This window comes from Saccopteryx bilineata, chromosome 1, assembly GCF_036850765.1.
Source record: "Saccopteryx bilineata isolate mSacBil1 chromosome 1, mSacBil1_pri_phased_curated, whole genome shotgun sequence".
NCBI lineage: Eukaryota > Metazoa > Chordata > Mammalia > Chiroptera > Emballonuridae > Saccopteryx > Saccopteryx bilineata.
In genome coordinates, this window is record NC_089490.1 from 186,540,525 (window position 1) to 186,564,052 (window position 23,528).

At 44.9% G+C, this 23,528-nt stretch overlaps 1 protein-coding gene across 1 annotated transcript; it reads right to left on the reverse strand.

Annotated features, from left to right (window-relative positions):
* Positions 1 to 19,198: 19,198 nt before the first annotated feature.
* Positions 19,199 to 22,631, reverse strand: POU4F2 (POU class 4 homeobox 2). The gene is made up of 2 exons (XM_066253459.1): positions 22,153 to 22,631; positions 19,199 to 21,699 (listed from the first exon to the last, which is right to left on the reverse strand). Exons 1-2 carry the CDS (start codon positions 22,426 to 22,428, stop codon positions 20,758 to 20,760), a joined length of 1,218 nt encoding a protein of 405 aa, XP_066109556.1. The 5' UTR covers positions 22,429 to 22,631; the 3' UTR covers positions 19,199 to 20,757.
* Between the last annotated feature and the right edge of the window lie 897 nt (positions 22,632 to 23,528).

Consider the following 23,528-nt stretch of genomic DNA (forward strand, 5'->3'; position numbering starts at 1 on the left):
CACATATGAGAAAGCAATCAATGAACAACTAAGGTGTCGCAACAAAAAACTGATGCTTCTCATCTCTCTCCATTCCTGTCTGTCTGTCCCTATCTATCCCTTTCTCTGACTCTCTCTCTGTCTCTGTAAAACAAACAAACAAACAAAAAACAAATAAGAAATAGATAACTCAGTCTTATTGACATGCTATCATCTTCTTAACTCTGTCAACACTGTGAGGCTCTCATCCTGCAAAAGGATCCCCGTTCAGGGCCACAGTCATTAAACATGCTGCCTGTTTCTCTCTCACATCCAACCTTTCCCCAAATATGAACTGACACATTTTTCAAGTAACAAAAGTGAAAGATTTTTGAAGCAGCAGTTACAGAAAATACAATCGTCTAGCTCCACAAAAAAGCGTAAAAGAGGAACTCTGCCCAGTTTACAATCTACATTTTTCAAAAATGGGTTGATTCTAACTATAAATCCATACCATCTTTGTACAATAAGGAAAGAAAAATCTCCAGCTCTGAGATCCTGCCTTCTAGAAATCAAAAGAACTGCTCTTTTCTCAGTGGAGGGAGCGTTGCTTTTATTGAGCTAAGAATGTTCACCATAATTGCGCATAACCTTAAAATTCTAGAGCAAACGTATGAAAAAGTAAGTGCGTTAGTTGAAATGGCAAATGTGTGCAAACAGAATCTTTTCTTGAGCCTCCATGAGAGTGCTTTCATTTTTCCACTTGACTTTAATAAATAATTACAGTTTTATATAAGTCAAAACAGGCTCTAAAGAGAAGACATCCTTCATTCTGCCTGGCTTAGTTCTGGGTGTGTGGGCTGCAGGGGTGAAAGGAGATTGGGTCTGTAAAAACCATCACCTGATGAAATATAACTGTTGCTCCAACTTCTCCAGTGCCATAACACTCTGTGCATAACTCTACAACCCTCCTCATTTCTCATCATTTTACTCAGTTCTCTTTCTGCCCCCAAATATGTAAACTTTTCAAGGATAAGATGTTTTATTCTCAGCATCTTTCAGAACACCTGAAACTCGATGAAAGTTTAAATTAATGACTTAAATGTTCAATTTACTAATAAACAGGTATTTCAGGAATCTTAGTGGGGGGGAGCATCATATATGGGGAAAACAGGTCTCAGGTCTCATCAAGTCATGACTATAGCAGCAGAATTCCCTAAATTGCAATGACTTCCAGGCTATACCTGCAATCTTAGATCCATGCATAAAACCCATAACATAAAGGAAACTGGAGAAAAATACTCTTTGTTCATTTCATTCCCATGTATCCATTTATAGTTTATATTTTGAACTACCTTCATTTAGTAACTGCTGAATTACCCCCCCCCCCTTCCCTGAAACATCAAAAATTGGTTTTTCAGTCCCAGGAAATTGACCTCCCAGGTCCTGACATTCAGCTTGTTTCTGACACCCAGTTCTGCTAGCAGTCTGTGTGCCTATCTAACCAGTTCTATTTGGCTGCTTTTTAAATATTAGCATTATAATGCTTCAGCCACTAATAATATCTTAGCACTACAACCCTAGAGCTAAGAGCATCTATTTTACTTTCCCCTCGATACATTATAACCATTCAGGATGTGAATTATTTTACCTTCAATTTCCTCAAGAAATATAAGATGAATTTATACATAAATACTAGGGAAAAAAGCTACATTTATATGTGATTAACACAAAAACTTGATTATTTGAAACTAGAAATTATATTCTTAGCATATCAAGTTACTTTTCTGAGGTGATACACAATGATTATTTTTTGAATTTTATAGATAAGGTAATTGAGAGAAACAGGATTATCTTCCCATGTTCTCAAAAAATAGAAAGTGAAACATTAACACACCAAACCCTTGTGTTATCATAGCTCTGATATATCTCCTCCCAAAAAGGATTTGAAGTTACCCGCCATCAATGGAAAGAAAAGGAGCTAAAATCTGGGTGTACCTAAAATGTGCTAGTAACTCCGATAATAATTAAAACATCGAGTAATGTAGTTTTGCTCTCATTTTACAGATGAGAAAAATAAGGTGCAGTTTTCTTTTTCAAGATCACAGAGATAGGGATGTTACAATCCTAATTTGTTCAGAATTTGAACCCTTGGTCTATCTATCTCCAAAGCTGATGCACGCCAATACTAAAAGCAGAAAACACAAAATCCAATAAATAAATAAATAATAAATAAACCAAAAAAACCCAATTTATAAAAGACTGGAGAACAAGATAATAAATATTCCCCAAAATATATATATATATTGAAAAAAATCTATTGCATTTTAACCTAAATCTTAAACCTTCACTAACAGCCAAGGCAGAGTGAGAAGTCACAAGGGTAGCAGCCCTCATGTCTATAAATCAGTTTATCAAGAAGGAGAAACAGTTTATAAGATGTAAGAGAGATTTCTTGTGTAAGTCAGAAACTGGACCTCATACAATAGAATCTATTTTCTCCACAGCGGTTACTCAAAGATTTCAGAGATGCCGCCCACAGAGCTGTTTCTTACATGGACTCATTTCTGTGGCCAGATTCAGGCAAACCAAAATGCTGCTAGCACAGTTGAAAAAATAAAAACAACAATAACAATAATAATGAGGTAATGGCATCATATAAAATAACGTCCTCAAATCATTAAATCTGAGTCTTTCCTTCTCTTCCCATGTCATTAACAAAACCACTTTCTGCTAATAGGTAGGAAAGGGCCTGCTGCCCCTGCCAGAACTACGGGTCATTCCTTACATCATTTAGCCTGTCAGTCAGTCAGCCAACAAGTATTTATTGAGTGCCCACCATGTGCCAAGTACTGTGCCAAATACAAGTGAGCTGAACAGATCTGGGACACTTTACCGAAGTCTACACTCTGGTAGAGGAAATGAGTCTGTCACCAGGTCACATAAATATCTATATTCAATTCCAGTAAGTGTTATGAAGGCACTGCAAGTGGCCAGAGAGCCCGTTATGGGACGTGACCTCACCGGGAGCAGAGACCGACTGAGAAACGCATCCCTGGAAAGGCAGCGTCTGAGCTGAGATCCAGCTCGCTCTCATTAAGCACATAGAGAGCCACCGACATTTGTCAATTAGGTGTGTGCATAGAACCACGTTGGAGACTGTGAAGGGTACAAAGAAGCCTAAGGTATACATCTTTGAGGAAGTTTAAATTCAGTTAGAAAAGATATATATACCTGAGTAGTTAACAATACATGAAAGTATTAGAGAAGTAACAAGTGGCATACATAACTGATATGGGCAAAGGGAGTAACAAACTATTCAGGCCTGGTATAACCCAGAAGGAGTTCTCAGAAAAAGTACACGATGTGCCTGACCTGTGGTGGCGCAGTGGACAGAGCATCGACCTGGAATGCTGAGGTCGCTGGTTCAAAACCCCAGGCTTGCCCAGTCAAGGCACATACGACAAGCAACTGCTAAGAGTGGATTCCCCCTCCTCCCCCCATTTTTTTCTCTCTGTCTCTCTCTCCCTCTCTCCCCCTCTCTAAAATCAATAAATAAAAATTTTTTTTAAAAAGTACATGATGTAGGCCCTACAACAATAATTTGCAAATGTTTTTGACTAAGACACAGAATGTAAAATATACTTTGTACTGTGGGCCAACATAAACATGCAGTTATAAATAAAACTAGATGAAAGGTTCATGAAACACAACTGGTTTTCACCTGTGGTCCACAGTGATTGCTTCGATCCTATTCATCTTTTTTAATATTTTTTTATGCTGGTCAAAACATACTAAGTTTATTACCCACTAATGAGTTACAACCTAACCTTGAAATTTCTGTAACGGGACTTCTGTACACAGTAAACATTCTTTGCAAAGATAAGAGGAAATCAAGAAGTGACTCTCACCTTCTACAGAGGTGGTCCAAGCCCACATGACCTCTAACTCCTTTCCCCACTGCTCCTGCTTCTCCTCATTTCTAGTCACACAGCTATCTTAGAATGTGTACCCAGAATGTGGCCACACCATGCATTTACCTGGTCACCCTTTCCAAGCATTGTCCCCACCACCATCTTGTACCGTCACCAGCAAGCAGCACCAGCCTGACTCAGTCCCAATGTATGAAGCTTCCTCACAGGAGTAGGAGTGAAGATTGCTGTTAGAAATATGACTGGACCAAAATTCCAGCTCCGGCTTATATCCCAGGGCCTGAGGCTACACATGCGCAGAGGGAATTTATCCATTAATTCCGTGTATATTTCTACATAAGCACAAGAGTTAGGCCCAATTCAGTTTTCCACAGTCAGTCCCTTTATAAATTGGTCAGGCCTCTGGTTACTAGAGACAGAAAAGCATTTGTCATGCAGAATAGGTGACCACTTTTCCATGAATCCCATGGTGACTCCTCACCAATACCCGCAAATGTTAATAAACGTTTCATCTAGGAAAGAGATTTCATTCTTTAGTCAGGCCAATCTGAAATACTCATTTTCATTAAGCATAGAGGTCATTAAAGCCTAAATCATCTGGCTATAGATTTGACCTCAGAGCCTCATCGTGACAATCATTACAGTTTCATAATTCATAGACATTTCCCAAGGTTTTTTTGTGGGGGGTTTTTGTTTTGTATTGTTTCAAAGTGAGAAGCGGGGTGAAGGTGGGGGCAGAAAGACTCCCGCATGCACCTGATCAGAATCCACCCAGCATACCCAGTAGGAGGCGATGCTCTGCTCATCTGGGGTGTTGCTCTGCTGCAACCAGAGTCATTCTAGCACCTGAGGCAGAGGCCATGGAGCCATCCTCAACACCTGGGCCAACTTTGCTCCAATGGAGCCTTGGCTGTGGGAGGGGAAGAGAGAGACAGAGAGGAAGGAGAAGGGGAGGGGTGGAGAAGCAGATGGGCACGTCTCCTCTGTGCCCTGGCCGGGAATGGAACCTGGGACTTCCACACGCCAGGCCGACGCTCTACCACTGAGCCAATTGGCCAGGGCCAAGTTTTTTTGTTTTTTTTTTAAGGAAGAGATAGTTGTTTAAAAATAAATTAACTCAAAATATTGATAATAACCAGTCAGATTCAGGAGGGGAACAGGTTAAGAAATGCATCCATTGCATTGTATTGATATAATTGATAAAAATTTATTTATCGATTACATATGAAAAATTAAAACCAGGATTGATGAACATGTACTTCTCATTTTGTCCTATGCATTTATAAGCCTTCTTTAAAAATCTGGGGGAAGGGTTACCTCTCCACCCCCCAGGCATAACTAACTCATGGTAATAATCTGGGGAGTACTAGAGGAATTCCTCAGGCTGACATACGTGTCCCTGTGTTTCACAAGCACCTGCTAACCTCCCCACATACCAACGTCACGGGGAGGTTACAGCTACCGCCTGGCCTAGCCCACTTCACTCTGGGGTTTTTGTCTGTTTGATGTGTAGTTTTCTGAATAGTGCTGCTGCTAAAAAGAAGGCACTTGCTGCTCTGATACTAGAATAGAAAAGCCACGCCTGTTCACTTCTGTCTAGTCTTAACCACATCCACTCCATAGAGTAGCCGTATTTCTAGAATTGGCATTCTCCTAAAAAGAGTGAAACTTCAAACCCAAATAAGCCCCAAGTTTAGGCCTGTGGCTCCTCTACACATGCATAAGAGGAGGTCCCAGATCATGAAAGTTATGTATGAGGTTTTAGAAACAAGGGACCTGTTGTGAGATTTGAATCAGATCTGATCATCTTCATTCTCTAACATCAACGACAGTGCTTACTTAGCACTTAGGTTGTTATAAACTTCCCCATAACAAGCTGAGACCACACTGCTCCACCCACTTAAGTGGTTGGGAAGGAAATGAGGCTGCTTTATGAGTCACTGTATTTGCTGTCCTGCGTGCCTAGTTGTTGATAGGTCAGGACTGGAAAGGGGAATTGCCAGTGTGATATCTTTCTTGTCAAAAGGCACCGTGAGTTGTCCTCTCGGGTCTACAAGGGGCACCAGGTACAAAGTGCAGTCGGAAAAGCTGGAGTCCGCGGGGTGGTCTTGGATGGGAAGTCAGATGAAGCCCAGTGACAATGACGCACTCTCAGCGTGTAGCTCACGGGGGCAAAAGGCCTTGGGGGTCCGGGGCACTCGCGCCTGGCAGCCTTGGGCCGCTTCTCGGGCTTTAGTGACTGGGCTGCCAGCTGAGGTGCCAAGGCCAGGTCAAGGCTTCCAACGAGGGCGATGAAGGCACCTCCTGGGGCCTCTTTGCTCCGGTTTGGAGAGGAAAGGCGACAAAGACCTGAAGGCAGCTGGGAGGATGGGAAGACAGAGCGGCTGCTGCGTTCGCACCGCGGCCTGGATGCGGGCTTCGGGGCGGGGACAGCAGCGACCCGCGGGTCCGGAGGCTTGGGAGCCCCCCGCTCCCCGCTGCCTCGCAGCCGATGGGGGGGCGAGCTCGTGGCTCCCCAGGCTCGGGACGCCGGGGACAGCAACCGCGCGGCGCCTCCCGAATGCAATTCTGACCTGTGCGTCCCCGGCCACAGCCAGGAGGGAAGAGGCCGAAAGAGAGAAAACGGGAGGGGGGAGGGGTGGGGATCGGGAGCGAGGGAGCGGTGTCATTTCCACCAACTGGGCTCTCTCCTGACCCAGCCGCTCATCTGTCACCGCTGTCTCATTCCTGTTATTTACATCTGTCTTTAGCATTCTAATTACTCGCTTTATTACTTTAGCCTGGAGGAATCCTGTAAAAAACAACGGAGATGAGGCTCCTACCACACAATAAAACTGCCCAAAATCCCCACTGCACATTATACAGAGCACTTGAGAATATTTGTGCTGTTATATGACCTCAATATGTCCTTAGATTGATCTTATTATATCTTTCCTTCTTCCTTCTCTTTCTCCGTGTATGTAATGAACTCTTTACCGTGTGGAGTGCAAGAATAAACCGCCCAACAATGAGGAAAATGAGATTGTACTCTGAGCAGGAGGTACAGGGGAGGGAGGGCTGGAGGTAACTGAGTATTTGGACCTCCCCCCCCCCTCCACCGCTTCCTAAACTCTTGTTTTATTTTTACTTCAATCTGATAAAGTAGAGCCATCTTCACACTCAAGCTTCTAAGGCTGAAAGAATCTTGGAAATTTAAAGGAGAGAATAAAATGCCTAATGTCTTTAATTATCTTGCATTAATCTCGGAGTCCCCAGATGGTCTCGGGAGAGGAAGTGAATTTAGAATCGAGAGACACGTGGGGCTCAAAAATCAGGATGGTTTCCATGTTTTTCTTATAATGTAAGACTTAGAAATCTAAATTGCACTAATGCATGGGGGGGGATTGTACAAAAATCTTACTAAACCCTAAGTAGCAGGATTCACAGATACACTTAAGACTCAAATCAAAAGGAAGCTGATACAACCTACCAGTAAGTCCAGGACAAAGTGCAGCTTTCTCACTATTATTTATTCCTGCTAGTGGAATTATTGTTGCACTCAGTTGCAATTTTCTGGCTGTGTTAATGGTTTTCTTTATTATGTTACACTAACATAATCTCCTCCAGAAAGAAACTGACAAAATATATGGATTTTTAGATAAATAACTGAGGTAATTTATTGGCCTTTATGCTCTTCTGATGGGATGGTTGATAGATCATGTAATAATATGTACACAATTAAGCAGCTTTACTGTACTTCAGTCAAAATATGGTCAAGGGCAGGATCCCTGTCTGTAGGTCTACAGTTTTCTCAATGGGCGTTTACTTCCTCCACACTGTGGAATATAGGACAGACTTTGGGAAGTAAACTGCTAGGCTCTAAGTAAGGATGGAGATATGAGAAAGAAAGAGAGAGAGAGAGAAGGGAAGAAGAAAAGAGAGAAAGAGAGAGAAAGAAAGAAAGAACAAAAGAAAGAAAGAACAAAAGAAAGAAAGAAAGAAAGAAAGAAAGAAAGAAAGAAAGAAAGAAAGAAAAAGAAAAGGTAAATCCTTTCATAAACAACCTTAGATTAGGGCCAGTTTTTCTATACTCTCACCCATTCTCCTAAAGGTCAAAGGAGTTATGGTAAATATGCACTGACAAGGGAGAAAAAAGTAAACATTGGAGACAAACAAACAGGTCAACCCAGAGAGATGGACAATTTACACCCAGGTTGAGGAGCCAGCCATCACACCTTTGCAGGACTCAAGCAATACCTGCTGTCAAGAAAGCTCAAAGGCTTCTGGGAAATCATTTGTTGTGAACTGAGTCACCAAATGCCCCCTTGCCCTGGCTCCTGGAGGTTGCCTATTCAAGGCATGGTGTATTTGCTCTTCCAAACTCATCTAAATTACATCAATAACAGAGCGCACTCTTTAATGAGCTCTCAACTTTAAAGACTTGAAGGATATTAACAAGCCGCTTGACAAATGGTGCTTAGAAGCACATTAAAGACGCTGCTAATGGAGCGCATAATGACGGCTAATTTTCGATCAGATATAAATTAGAGCCCCAACAGTTATTTGCCTTAAGGACTTTATGTAAATGATTCTGTTCTGTATAAACTGAAAAGCGAAGAGAGCCCTGCCATTTTGGCAATCCTTGTGGATATGATTAATAAATCTGCAACAGAACTGGGCAGAGACAACTGATGGCATCTCCCTCTAAAAGTCAGTGTGTTAGGTAATAAATACATCTTCTAGGATTGATGTGTGCTTGCTTCTTCAACCAAAAGAGTAAAAATGTCCTTGGCATCTCTTTCTTCCATATGCTTGAAGAGGTTCACAAAAGAAGAACATTTAGGCTCCTCTCCCTTAGACCTGCACCTCACACCCACCAAGTTACCCAGAACATCCACAACTCTATGCTTCGTTGGGACTCAAATCTGCATCACATGCTCCCTAACCACATATCCCTGCATCACCCTCAAAGACATAGATAATGTCACTGGGATCTAAACTCTACTGATCACTCTTTAGAATCATCTCACTGTGAAGTAGCTTGAGGTCTCACTCCCAGATTTGCACACAATTCTGCTTCTGCTAGTGTGCTAGGAAGGAAAAGGGATTGGGAGGAGGAAAGTGAGGAGGAGCAGAAGAAGAAAGTTGATGATGGCAGTCGGTGGTGAGTAGAGAAGAAGAGAACAGAATTTGAGAGCAGAAGTTCAGACAGGAAAGGTTGAAGGAACTCTAATACCTACCCAATTTAAAGTGGAGGAAACATTTGTGGCTTTGCTACCGCCCCCCTCCTATACCTCCCACATAAGTCTCAAGTGATAGGAGTGTATGAACTGGTTTGGAGATTGAACCTTAGAACTGATTTTCCCTCCAACCTGGTCTGACGGTGAATGGGAAGCCTGGAAGAGGAGTTATCCTAAGCCAGTGTTACCTGTGTCCAGTTTTTGCTTTATCACTTCTACTTGGCATCCGCTGGGGCAAATGCCCTGTGTACAACTCAGATTACTTAGAGCTGCATCTGGATGTAGTTTCAGACATTGATAGCATCCTCTCCGGGGCAAGGGGAAAGAGTTGTGTAAGAGTGAATCTCCAAAACCTGGAAAACTATCCAACTCTGGTGTATCATTGGCTTATTATGAATTACAAACAAAAACATCTGCATTACATTCCTAAATCATTTCAAAAAATTCTGCATTACAAAAAAATGCAGGAAAGCCAAGCATTACTGGCCTTCAGGATAGTTCTCTCTGCCTCACACATGCAAGATGGATATGGATTTGGGGACATAGTTTTTATAAGCAATTCCTGGGCAGTGTTAAAGTTAATACAGAAATTCTGCCTCAATAAAGGAGCTGTCTCTCCCAGTGACACCAGCTTCTAAGATTTCCTTGTCCAAACCATTTGAGAGATGAGAGTAATGAGAAGAGGAAAGCAGAGAGGGAGAAATGGAAGGGTGAAGGGTTGAGCATTACAGAGATTTCTCCTAGACTGAAGAAATTGTATCTCCCGCTAACTAATACCTAGTGGTCAAGAGTTAACTCCTGGAGAGTATGATGCCTCCTACTATCATTACTGAGTTAGGAAGTAGTTTTAATTTGGGGTACGATAAATACTATTGTTCTCATCTTCCTTGATACCTGTCTACTCCTTCCTCCAGCCCCTCTCCCCAATTGCAAATACTTCTGATGCCAAAGGGACACAGGGGAAACATCTGGGCATGTCTTCCACGCACCGGTGTAGGATTCCGGAGCAATGGGGCCAGGTTGGCCGCCGAGCAGCCTCAGCTCTCATTTTGTCTGACAGCAAATTCCTGCTGTTTCCCACTGGCTAGTTTTTGCTCCGTTCTGACACCAGGATTGGCTGGTAAAAATTGTTTGTGAAAAAATAAGAACTTAGAGTTATGCTACTAACAAAATTAATAGAAAAACCAAAGAATTCTGGTCTCCTCCAGAATTCTGGTTTAAAAGGAAGCAGGGCTGGGCATCTCAGAATGAGAAGTGGGATTTGCTACATTCAGCTCAGTTGGATTTGCTCCTTCTTCCATTTTCTCCTCCCGCCCAGAGTATGCAGGTCGTGTCACCTCTGGGGAAGTTTGTGGTTTTATTTACAGTGAAGGAACACACATTACCAAGACTAAATACCAGTTGTCTGGGTACCTCAACTTCTCTCCCCACAACAGGTTGAGAATCCATGGCAAGGTGGGGCCAGGCTGGTTCCCCGCGCAGTGGTCTTTCTATGTCATGATATCTCCTCTTTCTCTTTTTCACTTCTACATGGTCTGAGATAGGGAGAGGGCAGATGTGGTCACTCTTTGCATTTCTTCCTCTCCCTGGGGAAGAATAGAGATCACGCTCCTATTAACCACACGGTCTCCTCCTCACACTCCCTCTTGTCTCTCGTTCCCCTCTCAAACTCCGAAGGAATCCCAGGGGGAAAAATTTTGTCTTACTGCAAAGGAAAGAAGCAACAGGGGTGGAAAATCAATGAAATGATTTAGGAAATGCAAGGATGGGCCCCTCTGACAATACTGCAATTAAAAGCTCGCAGGGCTGCAAAGTGAAAATTTGATGGAAAAAAAAAAAGTGCAAGTTGCCAGTTGAGCCTCACCTAACCCATTTAGGACTGTTTCAGGAAGTTAGAAGCTTAATTTAAGGATGGGAACCCGACGGCCCTCAAAAATGACTTTTCTCTCAGAATGATCACAGGTCCTAGCTGAACAGCCAGACACTGAGCTCCCTTCCTTACTCACCTCCCTCTCCAAAGACTAAAGACTCCACAGGTGGAGGACAGAGCAGTTGCCTTCATTCCAGCTCCAGGTGAAGAAGTGGTCTCTTCCAGGTACTGAGATGGAAAGTTAGACAGCTCCAGCCTTGTTAGTTAGAACTTCAGAGTTGCTACCGAAGTGGGACTTAAAAACAGTAGCCACGGTGCCCCCTTCGGAAGTCACCATGAAGTCCGGGAGAGCCCAGAACCTGAAAGACCTAATCCTGGTCCCTAGAGAACCTTCCATCAAATTCGGGCCCCTCACCCCTTCTGCTGCCTTGTCCCCAGATCCTTCCTGGGCATCACAGACTGCTTCCATCTTTGGAGCCAGAAGTGCTGTGGCCAAGACACCATGTGTGGATTCTGTGGAAAGACACGAAGGACACCTGTGGCAAACAGAAGATAAAAGCCCACCAGGTGCACTGAAAAAAAGGTAGCAGGAAGGTGAGTCTCAAGCACCTTCTCAGGTGAATCACGCATCTTGGCTAGACACGGGAGAGATTTTCAGTGAATTTGAAAGGTTTCACCAGGGTGTCCTAGCCCCGGGGACTAGCTTTGAGTGTGCCTGTGTCCATTTACATGCGTGACAATTTGCTAGGGTGACAAATTGCGAGGAAAACGCCAGAGTGAAGTAGAGGATGTCTCCCTATTTCCTGGCGCATGGCTTCAGGCTAACCCACGGGAGCGTGTACACTCTGGAGGGAGGTGCGCCTCCTCCACGCGGTCAAGTGATTTAGTTCCGGCTGCTTCTTAGCTCACCTGTTTAAAACACAGAACTTGCTTTTGCTAAGTCAAAGGGCCTGCGGGTTTCAGAAGGCCATCCCCACAACGATGAGTGCCTAACCCCCGCCCTCCCCACCTAGGGCACGGAATAGAAACGTCCATGGGTTTATAACTAAGAAAGCGAGAGACCAGAATTGGAGCAGAAAAGATGGTTTTTCTGGGCAAGTTGCAGACTTGCCCAGGAAATCTTACCCTTCCACATCTTGGCCCCACATCAGACTGCTGTTGAATTTGGAGCATAAGTTGGCTTGGGTTTTTCCCCCCAAAAAGAGGAACTCCCTCTCCCAACCCCACACTCATCACCTCACCCAAACTGAGACCTACTCAGTCTCTAGGAGTCAGGAAACCTCCATCCCCGTTTGTCCAAAATGCAGAGAGGCGGACTGCCATTTAGCAAAGCCCCGGTGACCCGCTGAGAAAGTAAGGCTGTCCGGCCCTAAGTGTGTTAACCCACCCTCTGCCGGTGAGCACAGCGGCCTCGGGATCACTAGGCCTTCCAGGAACGCAAACCGTGCCCCTACCACTCGGGCAAAGCGTGTTGATTTAAGCCTTTTTCAATCACTTACATACCCATCAGTAACTTTTTTTTTATTATCAAACCCCATTGATTTAACAGGACTACTTGGTATATTACAAGAACCAGTTGATTTGTCTCAAGAATATTGTATACATACGTTTTATTTTCTTGTCGCCTCAAATCAGTCAGGGAAACCTAGCAGCTATAAGAAAACCTCCCACGCCCCACCCCACCCCCACCCCCGCCTCAAAGAAAAAAAACTTACCAGTGTACACAAATAAGACATTGCATATGCTCCCAGGGTTCGGAAAATGAGAAGGTTAGGGTAAAGAGGAAGTATTGTGTTTCTGAAAAAAGTATAACAAAAATTTTAAGAACCACGACCCAAACACTATGGGAGGGTAAGGGGGCGGCTTCTGTTAGCTACAAAGTCTGGGGATGGGGTAGGGCGCTTTCTTTCCGCCGAATGACAGCTGGAGTAATGACTGCAGCCCCAGCGTGGGGGTGGGGGCGGGCGAGGCCGAGTGGGGGGGGCAGTAATTACCAGCCAGGCTCACCCGCCTCCCTACTTTAGAGCGAACGCATTCTCTTTGCGCGTCCAGCTGCGCGCTCGTCTTGCTGCTCGGCCTCAGGGCATTTTGGAGCTTGAATGGGGGTGGGAAAGTGTGTGCTAGAGGACTTTAAATCGAGGTTCCTGAAAGGATTCTGAACTAGAATGTCCCCAAGGCCCCAACCTTGAGGGACTGTGGAGCAAAGGAAGGCTGAGCAGAGACTTCTCCAACGCCCGGCAGCCCCCAACCACTGGGTTCACGTTAAGGACTTGGCATAGAGGGGGCGAGGGCGATGCCAAAGGTGGTAGCCGCCCGAGGAACGAACGGTGATCCATCAGGTCTGACTGCACAAGACTGAAACGCTTCCAAGCGGCTTGAAGGGAAAGCGAGGCCAAGTCCCAGCCTACTCCCACCGTCTCCCCTGCCAGCCTATGAAAGCGCAAACCCTCAGAAGGCGCACCAACTCCCTGGGGCCCCAGAACCCTGAAGTTCAGGGATCCGTGCTGGAAACGACAGAGAGGAGGGGCGAAGGGTAGGGGCTAGATTCTCCACCTCCTCCCACCGCCTCCCGCCCGCAGGCTGGAAGCTTCACGTAGCCTGGGATTTTTTCAGAATAATTGATGGGTCCAGTTCTCCAGAGCTTTCCCAGCGAGAGCGCGGAGGACCGCGCTAGAATTTAAATAGACGTGATTAGTAAAATACAAGGGGGCGATGCGCCGGAGCCTCTGGTTCTCGCGGGTTCCTGGCTGCGCGCCTGGCAAGGCGCCTGCTCCCCAAGGCTCTAGGGGCCACGCGGGGCCAGCAAGAGCTCATCCAGCTCCGGTGGGCGGCCGCGCTCCCTACCCCCCAACGCTATGGACGCCAACCTTCAGCCCCTCCACACCAGCTTGCACCCCGACCTGGAGCAGAGGGGAGGTGGGGCTAGCAGGCAAGCCCAAGGGCAGCGGGTGCAAAGTGGTGAAGGGGGTGCAAGGGTCTGGCGACCGGAAGCACTAGCCTTGAAAAGCGAGGAAAACCTCTCAGCGATCGCTGCCCCGCGCCCTGCTTGTCACACGGCTCCCTCTCCACCTTAACCCGTAGTCCCCTCTACTAGCAACGGAACCAATGCAGCCAGGGCCTCGGAACTCACAGCGCCCCTTCACTTACCCAAAGCGCTAAGAAGGTCTCCTCCACAAAGAAGTGACCTAGGCTGAAGGAAAGGCTTCGCCTTTGCTCTTTCTAACGTCCCTATCACATCGATTTGTTCCTGAAAAGGGGGCTGTGCATTCTTATAACATCAACAGCCAATTAATATTGCATTAACTCTATTAAAAGAAGAAGGGGGGGGGAAAGCACCAGAATACTGCACCCTATCAAAGCCATCTATTATTCACGGAAATGTAATTGGACACCCAAGATATGTGTGTTATGGGCCAATGGAGGAAAACAGAGTCGTGGCAATATTTCAGAAAGGAAGGGGATCGGAGGGTATCTAATATTTAATTTCAAATCTGTGGTTTTCTAATTCGAGATTAAAAGCAGTCACGTCTTTGAAGCCAGACAGTTGGTATAAATGTACAGTTAAAATATTCTATTCCACAGTCCCTAGACAGAGCTCTCTGCTGGTCCCAGGCTTCATTAAATTTTTATTATCATCCCAGACTAGAGCAGGGAATGAGCAGAAAGACTGTCCATCTAATTGCAATTGATAAAAAAAAAAGGCTTTTAGATTTCCCCCCTCATTTTAATATATTACCAGCCGTTTTCTTCACGGGTCCAGTCCCCCCAGCTCTGTGATACATATAATCACTCTAACATACAGATACATTTTCTACTTTCCAACAGGCACCCAGCTTGACTGTCTTCTCTGCCCTTTAAAGAAGCCGGGGGGGGGGGGGGGGGGGGGGGGGGGAGAGGGTGTTGGTGGGAGTGAAGGGAGACAGGATACTGGAGGCTGATTTCAGAAAGTAATGCTATATGAAGAAAAAGGTGACATCAGCTCTTGAAGCATCTGTCGAAAGATCAACGAGAGACAACATTTGCACTAAGCTGGTTCTTCCTGTGGCAAGATGAAAGCACACTGTTACCCAAACAAAACAAACAGGTTATTAGACTGGGCTGCACTTTTCGACAGCCTTACCATGGTGAGGGATGAAAGCAGAGTAACATTTTCATTTTATTTCTTTCTTTCTCACTCACTCCCCATCTCACACACACACACACACACACACACATCTATAGTCTACAGTTCTTTTGGTGTGACAGATTAGCAGCACAGGAAGTGCAAACATGTTTCTGAGGGGTGTGTGTGTGTGTTCAGAAAACCGGTTTCAGCAAGGGTGCTTTAAATTTTTCTGAAACTGGTGTAAATAAAGCTTTTCATCTCCAGGCATTTAAAGGACAGAATAAAACCCACAGTTTGCTTTCTGAGCAGCTTCCTATTACCACATTGCCACTTAATTTTATTTCTATTCTCTCCAAGTTAAATAGAAAGACTGGCTCACAAGGGAGCTGCCATGTGCCTACAGACTGGGGACGTCAAGCAGAGAGACTCGCTGTGCAAAGTTAATTTCAATTCCCGAGGAGGATTTCACATTCCGGCTGGCTCTGACCCACAGTAATTAGCTGAGATAACTAATGATTACTTACTTATTCCTTGTAATTATCTGGATTTAATAATTTGCTGTGTAATTTATTAATTCACCCATAATAGCCTTTCAGTACTGGGAATGGCTCCCTTAAAGGGGCAAAGCAGGAAAAATTTAGTGATTTTTTTTTCTCATTGCCATAAATCTTTCTCCTGACAAATGGAGACTTCAGGAGCATTTCTATCATCATAATCATCCAGAACCTTTGTCTTCCTTTTGTCTTATCAGGATACCAACCCAACTTTTCTTCCTTCTATTGCAGCCCTTCCTTCCAACTAGAAGCCCAACTGGAAAGTTAATTGCAGTTTTGAGTTCTAATGTGGACCATTTGCCTAGAGACATAAACTGTTTTAACCAAATAATTGAAACGATGGATTTCTAAACTTACAGTCATGGCCTCCCTAGAAAAATTTGAGCTTCATTTATTAAAAAATAAAATGCCTTTTAAAATCAAGTAAAAATGTTAATGCTATTTTCACTATCAAGAGCTTCCCTAATAGATACATCAAAAGTAATTGAATCATTTTAATTTGAAATAAAGCATTTTTACCAACCCAATTTTAATTCCCTTTGTAAATAGAATCCCCAGAATATGTTCTTGGTAGTGAAAAGAGTTATGTTTTGTTATTTATTTAAAATATATTTTATTGAAAAATAGAAGAGTATTACATTGAATTTAAATCTTATTTTATTTCTTTTTGCACGTTTCCACTTTATTCCCAAGCCATATGTCAATGAAAATTAATCTGATAAAAGAGTTGACCAACTGATCTAATGTCAAATAGCCAAAGGAAACTGCATTTTTCCAGATAATATTATAATCTAATTGATGGAGAGTGTACTTAGATATCAACCAGGATTTACATGATCTTTGCTGTTACTCATTGATTCCATTCCAGCTTAGATTTAGATCATCACGTTGAACAAAAAGATTGGTTCATTTGCCTTTAGAGAAGTTTAAGAAATAAAAAATAAACTACGTAGTTCTGAAAGGTCAAATTCAGGATACCAGATATGCTGCTAATATATAAAATATCTCTTTCCAATAAAACAGTAATTGTGAACCTTGAAGAAATAAAATTAGAACATGAGTCATAAATACCAGTGGATTTCATTGCTGTTTCAAAGATCTTCAGCCTCAATTTGCTATTTATCAATGTGAGTATTTTGAAAGTCAATACCAACCAAATGGATATTTCTCAACAATTTATACATGATTCATTTTATTCTTACCTTTAATTTCCTCTTTAAGATCAATCCTCTTCTCTCCAAAACTCTGGTTTGTTTTAGTATGTCTCTGCAACTTTCATTAATAAAAACTTTGAGTATATTCCTTTTTAAAATTCTATTTTTCCCATAAAACAAACACATTTTAGTAGGCTTAAATAATGAATATAATTTCATCTTGTAGACAAAAAAAGTTTTTTTTAAAAAAAATCATCCTTATAATAACATAGAGAAGATGAATGTAAAATGTGATAGTTTTAAAAGTCCAGGAACATGGGAGACATAGAACACTTGGTGAATTTGGGGAGAAAAACAAGCTTTCACTCTGAACTGCTTAAGTAAACAGATGCTGTTATGTTACTTACCTCATAAAATCTTGAACAAACTTGCATATGGGCCACGCCAGCTAGCATGTACTTCAAAAAGGCCACCTATTTTACTTCTGTTCAACACATTTTTCAATTTATACTACTTCCATGGGATTTATCACTTTATTTGAAGTGGTCATATTTGTAGAAAGAAACTAGCACGTGTTTCCCCCCTAACTGACTCTCTTTTCTCTCTCAATGCACACACCCTAGACCCTTAGATAACAGCCACGTATGGGAAAGATAATTTTTATACTAGATTAGCAAGCCTGATTTGCTACACATTTAACCTATTTAATTTATTTTCCCCACTTTGGAGAAAGTACGCAAGCAGAAAGTTCTCTCTAGGTAGCTAGAACTGCTTGGTCAAACGTGTTGGAGTAGGACTGGGTCATGTGGTTACTATCCGTGGTGCTGAAACAAGTACCCAGTACAGTATAGTGAGACTGGAGACTGGCTGTTTGAAAAGACTGTCAAGAAAACAATCTAAGAACAGAGAGTGAAATAGTAAAAGGGATTTTCAACCTCCAAAATACAGGAATAAATTTAACCATCAATATCACTATAACTAAATTCACAATTCTTTCTTTTTAATCCCTACAACTTTGTTTTCTTAGGCTTCTATGCAATACATCTGATTACTTCCAAATAGACACATGGACTTGGCTTCTTCAAATGCCTTCTTATTTCAATTATAGGAAAACAAATCCTTCTACCTAGTATCCATCCAACTTTTACAACTTTTTGTTACATCATAAAGTCACAACCAGTTTTCCAACAACATTTAACACCAATTTGAGTCACTGTAACAATTTTCATTGACTCATAGGATATTTCCTAACTTCATTCTCAAAAAAACAAAAACAAACAAACAAAAAAAACATCCCGGACAGATCCATATTAGAAGGGTCACAGCTCAGGTCAGCAGAATTACCCCTGGAGGATGGCATCCTTCCGTACTCTTGTTGGACCTATACATTAGTATGATCTTCTCACCATTAATAATGCAAATGTCCAAACTAGAGCTTTCCTGGAAAAAAGAAAACTTGAAACCCTAATATGTTGCTCAATTTTTATAGGAAGTCTGGAAATTATTAAAATGGGTAAGGAGTTGTCTTTAAAGTAGGATCACCAGAAGAAAAGTCTGTGTATCAAATGTGCAAAATTTCTTTGTGCCAGACCACTAATAAATAGACTTCTAGCAACTCTAGTATCTGTGTAAGTCTTAGAAAGAGGACAATAATTTGTTCTTTCTAACCACCCAGGATTTCTTTTCCTCAACCCCGTTCTGTCTATCGCAGAATGTGAGTTTCCTTAAAGGAGAGAGGGAGACTTTACTTTCTGCTCCGGCTTTGGTGCACTTCTCTACAGAATTGGTGACTAAGCTGAGAACTATGGTGGGCCAGCCCTTATGCCTCCACCAGGGTATTCTACTCTCCCAACTGGGTCTAGATTCTTGCCACACCCAGTGTGCCAGTGCTGCTGAAAACTGAAATGAGTTTCTTCCTTCTTTTTACCCATGCAACACCTCTGATCACAAAGATTCTCTTTTATTGCAGATCTAGGAAAAGGACTCCAAGGGAGATGTTTAGAACCAAATACCATGATCTCAATTGAGCAAAAACAAAAACAAACAAAAGAAAAAAACCAAAGCACCCTGTGAGATGAGTTCTATTAGAAGGCCATTAAAACCCTATTATTTTATACTTTCCTAGAGAAACACCCTCTCCTAAATCCAAGTCAGACTCTGATAACAACCACTCCATAATAAACTATCAAAATGTGTTTTTGTTTTAAAAATCAAAATAATTCCAATGTAAATGAGTTGAAACAACATCACATTTTAAAAGCCATTTAATTTTAATAGCGTATTTTAATGAAAAAAAGCAGCATACTTTGCCAATAAAACATTAAAATCATCTCTTCAATGAAAGACAATCAAACAACACCAAAAATAATACATTACCATAGTAAGTAAACCATCTATTAACAAAAACAAGAAACCAGAGCATATACAGAACTCAAGACTTCTGAGAACCTCAAATGGCACAGCAATACAGCAAAATTTGTAAGAATATATCTATATGTGCATCAGTTTGAATGAAATATTTACAATACATAAGGTACCAGTCATCATGTACCTAATTTTTTTTGTTGTTCCAAAAGAATTCTACCAAACAATGTGAATTTACAAGCAGTGCACTGTCTTTCTTATAGTTCAAATTAGTTTTTCTACAAACAAACCTCCAAAAGGAAAAACTGAAGGAATTCTGCAAATGTCAAAATGTAGTCAACAAAGCAATTGAAAACTAGAAGACTGAAATACCTTGGTGAAATCTTAGAATCTGGAAGAACAAACACCAAGTGGCTAATGCATCTAAAGCTAGAAAATGATGCATTATAGTCATGCTTCCAACTGCTTCACTTCTCTTCCATTAGAGGTGAGTGTGTGTGTGTGTGTGTGTGTGTGTAGAAGGATGAGTGAAAGCACTTGTGCAGCATGGGGACAATGTGGGAATCCCCATTAAATATGTAACAAAGTAAACAATACTTTGGACAGTGAATCAGGTCTACACAAATATAAGACATCCATTACTGAGTGTCAACTCACAAATAAGAACACGACCAGTAAAAACAAAGGAAAAAACCTTCGTTCAAAGTGAGAATATACAACTGGGCCAAAAGAAACACAGTATAAGAGGAAAGCTGTAAAAATTCAGTAAACTCATCAAACATAAACATTTTTTAACTTCACTAGCCATACATATATTTCCCCCATTTTTAAGACTAAAGAAGTTTAATTAATTAGAATGTGCACAAATTAAGTTGCTAGAGAGATAAATTAATAATTTACAGAGGGTTGTTCGGCAATAATCTAATAATAGCTTTCAAGAGCAGTGAACACAGCAGGAGCAACTCCTTTCTTAAGCATTAACACTTCAGAGAAGGAAGAGGGGGTAAGAACCACAATAAAAATATATATATAATATACAGTGTAAATGCAGAAAAATCTGCCATCTTTTTTTAAAATTCAAAATACTTTAGAGATGTCTCTATCACATTAAGCATCAACTCTAATTTAAAGTTTCAGTCCTGAATCAATTTCTATTTCTGAAAAATAGCGGCAAAGTGAACTTTTAAACTTGAACAAGGGTGATGTCTTTAGGAATAAAAACAAATCTTACTTGATCATTCTGGGGCCTTTCAAAAGCCCGTCTCGTCTGCCTTCCCGCAAACAGCCAGCTCCAGACTTCCAGTGAAGAAGTCGAGGTGACTTTTCCGTGACGGGGTGGGATTAAAAGGGACAATTTTGCTACAACTTGAGAAATCCCTTCTTTTGGTTCCCTTTCCTTGGAGAAGTCGGTTCACACTCTCACCGGGCTTGGGGCTCGCTCGCTCTCCAATTCTCGCTTCCTCTGGATTCACATTTACTGGAATTATTTCTGGTCGCCAAAAGTGGAAAGAAAGGAGAGAGAGAGAGAGAGAGAGAGAGAGAGAGAGAGAGAGAGAAGAGGGGGATGAGGAGGGGTTGTCCCTGGAGAGGCCAAGGGTCTCCTAAATGCCCGCGGAATATTTCATTCTTTTCTGTTTCTGCCTCTGGTTGCAGAACCAGACGCGCACCACGTTTTTCTTAAGGTCCAGCTTCTCCGCGATGGCGGCGATCTTCTCGGACGAGGGCCGCGGCTGGATGGCGAAGTAGGCTTCCAGCGAGCGCTTCTCCGGCGCCGCGATGGATGTGCGCTTGCGCTTCTTCTCCGCGCCGTTGAAGAGCTCGGGTTTGGTAAGCTTCTCGCGGTGGGACTTCTCGGCCTCCTCGAGCCACGCTTGCAAGATGGGTTTGAGCGCGATCATATTGTTGTGCGACAGTGTGAGGGACTCGAACCTGCAGATGGTACTCTGGCTAAGCGAGCCCACGCCGGGGATCTTGAGGTTGGCCAGCGCGGAGCCCACATCGGCCTGGGTCACCCCGAGCTTGATGCGTCGCTGCTTGAAGCGCTCAGCGAATGCCTCCAGGTCCCGGGGGTCGGCGTCCACGTCGCTCATGCAGCCCATGTGTGAGGGCAGCCCGTGCGCGTGGGCCATGCTGAGCGCTGCTTGGTGCATGGGGTTCATAGTAGCCATGTGCGGTGCGTGAGCTGGCGTGGATACCACGGCACCATCCGGGCCCGCCATGGCACCTAGGGCCAGCCCTGGACTCAGGTGCTCCAGCAGCTCTCCTTCAAGCGCCTGATGCGGCTGATGGTGGTGGTGGTGGTGGTGATGGTGGTGGTGGTGCGTGCCCGCCAGCGCGGACGGGTGCGAGATGGGCACCGACGATGAGGAGGCAGCCGACGTGCACGGGATGGTGTTCATGGTGTGGTAGGTGGCGTCCGGCTTGAAGGGGCTGTGGTGGGGCGGGTGGTGGTGGTGGCTCTTGCTCTGGGAAACGATGTCCACGGCCGCCAGAGCCTCAGCGCGGGCCAGCAGACTCTCATCCAGCCCGCCGAATATATTGCTCTGCAATTGCAAGTAAAATGCACACATTACGCTCAGCAGGGAATTGTGCGCGCTCTCTCCGGAAGCCCTGGCCCTTCGCTCCACACCGCTGCCGCGCCTACAACATTTCCAGAACCTTAAAATAATAATAATAATGAATAGTAATAATAACAATCCTGAAAATAGCAAGTGAGGAGAAGAAGCAGGAAGCCACCCAGAGAAGCCGAGAGTGCACGAGGAGGAGGAAAGTGAGCCCGCAAACACAACACAACACAACACGCGCACAGGCAACATCCCAGGTCATAAAAATTAATATGAAAGGAAAGGCCCGCTGAATACATAAGAGAGAGGGGGAGGAAATTGGTTGGAGGTGTGGGGTGATTTGCTGTGCAGACATGAAAAAAACATCAAGCAGATAAAGGGGGCTGTCAAAATGTGCCTTTAAGCGGTGATTATGCAGAAATACATACGCACCGGTGGGGTTGGGAGACACGGTCTCCGCATCGCCTCGGAGCCTCCGCCGCTGCTACCGCTGCTACTGGAGCTGCTGCTCCGGCCTCCACCGCCCCCGCCACCGCCTCCACCGCCGCCAGCATTGCTGGAGCTGCTAGGAGAACTGGCCGCGGGCGCCGCGGGCGCGGAGGAGCCGGGCGAGGCGCTGTGCAGTGCCGAGTACTTCGGCTCCACGTGCAGGCTGCCGCCGTGCGGCATGCTGAATGCCTGCTTGCTGTTCAGGGACATCATCATCATCTTCCCAGCCCGCCGGGGCGCTGGTCCGTAGCGCACGCACTGACCTCGGCTGTCGGGATCCTCCCGAGAAGTGCTGGGCGAGAGCCGGAGCGAGGAAGGGCGGTGCAAAGTTGCGCTCACCCGCCGCCACTCCGAGCTCGGCGCGCCCTGCCCCGGCTACGCGTTCCTCCGCTGGCTCCCGCGTCCGTCTCAGCGGATGCTGGGCTCCGCTTGGCGCTGGCTGGCGACCTGGGCACCCGAAACTGCCCCCGCGCCTGGCGGCCGCGGAGTTATACTCCCCTCTCCTCGCGCCTGCCCCCGCGCCCCCCGCCCGCCCTCCCTCGCGCGCCCCCCGCCCTACCCTGCTAGGAAGCGTCGGCCTCTGCCGCTCGGATTCTAGCGTCGCCCCTTCTGCCTTTTCGCTCTCCCCGGGCTCGGGCCCTCTCAGCTCTCCGATACCCGCCTCCCGCGCCCCGCTGTGCCCTCCACCACCCCTTCCTGTCTCCGCTCGCTCTCTGAGGTCACCGCCTCTTCCCGGAGACCTGCAACTCGCACTTACCTTAGTGTTCCCACTCCACCCCACCCCACCGGCCAAGTCCACACTCCAGTCGCACGGCAGTTTCTATTTAGGAATCGGCCTCCAGCCCGTCCCGCTTCCTTCTCCCTGCCCCGCCTCTCAAGGACAAGAAACTCCTAAATAAAGTTGTGGGCCAAACCGACCTCGGGTGGGGTTTTCCCCAGACTCCTAGGACGGCCTATTACCTGGCTGCCTCCCCCGCCTTCTGCTAACAGCTGAGTTCCAGGCCTCCGCCCCCACTGCCCCTCCCGGCAGCTCAGGTGACCGGGCTCCCAAGGTTCGGGCCACTGCGGAGGACGTAAGCGCTACGGCCCGCAGGGTTCCTCCACGCCGCTCTGCGCTTCCTCCCGGCACGCGCTGCACTTGGTGATAGGCTCCGCGCCCCCTCGGCCCGGCGGGTGCCTGGTGCCGAAGAGACATGGGGTCGACAGGACTGCAGGGCTTTCTCTCCCTCGGTTTCTCGCAGCTCTCAGCGGATTGGACGGCCGCGGAGCCCGACCGGGTCGCCTGTGCGCATGCGACTCCCCCCTCCCGCCCCCCAGCC

Bases quoted from the DNA above. Each gene is read 5' to 3' on its own strand.
- POU4F2 (XM_066253459.1), bottom strand. From the start codon at position 22,428: ATGATGATGATGTCCCTGAACAGCAAGCAGGCATTCAGCATGCCGCAC. The intron at 21,700-22,152 runs GTGCGTATGTAT...TTGCAATTGCAG, and splicing joins CGTGTCTCCCAACCCCACCG to AGCAATATATTCGGCGGGCT.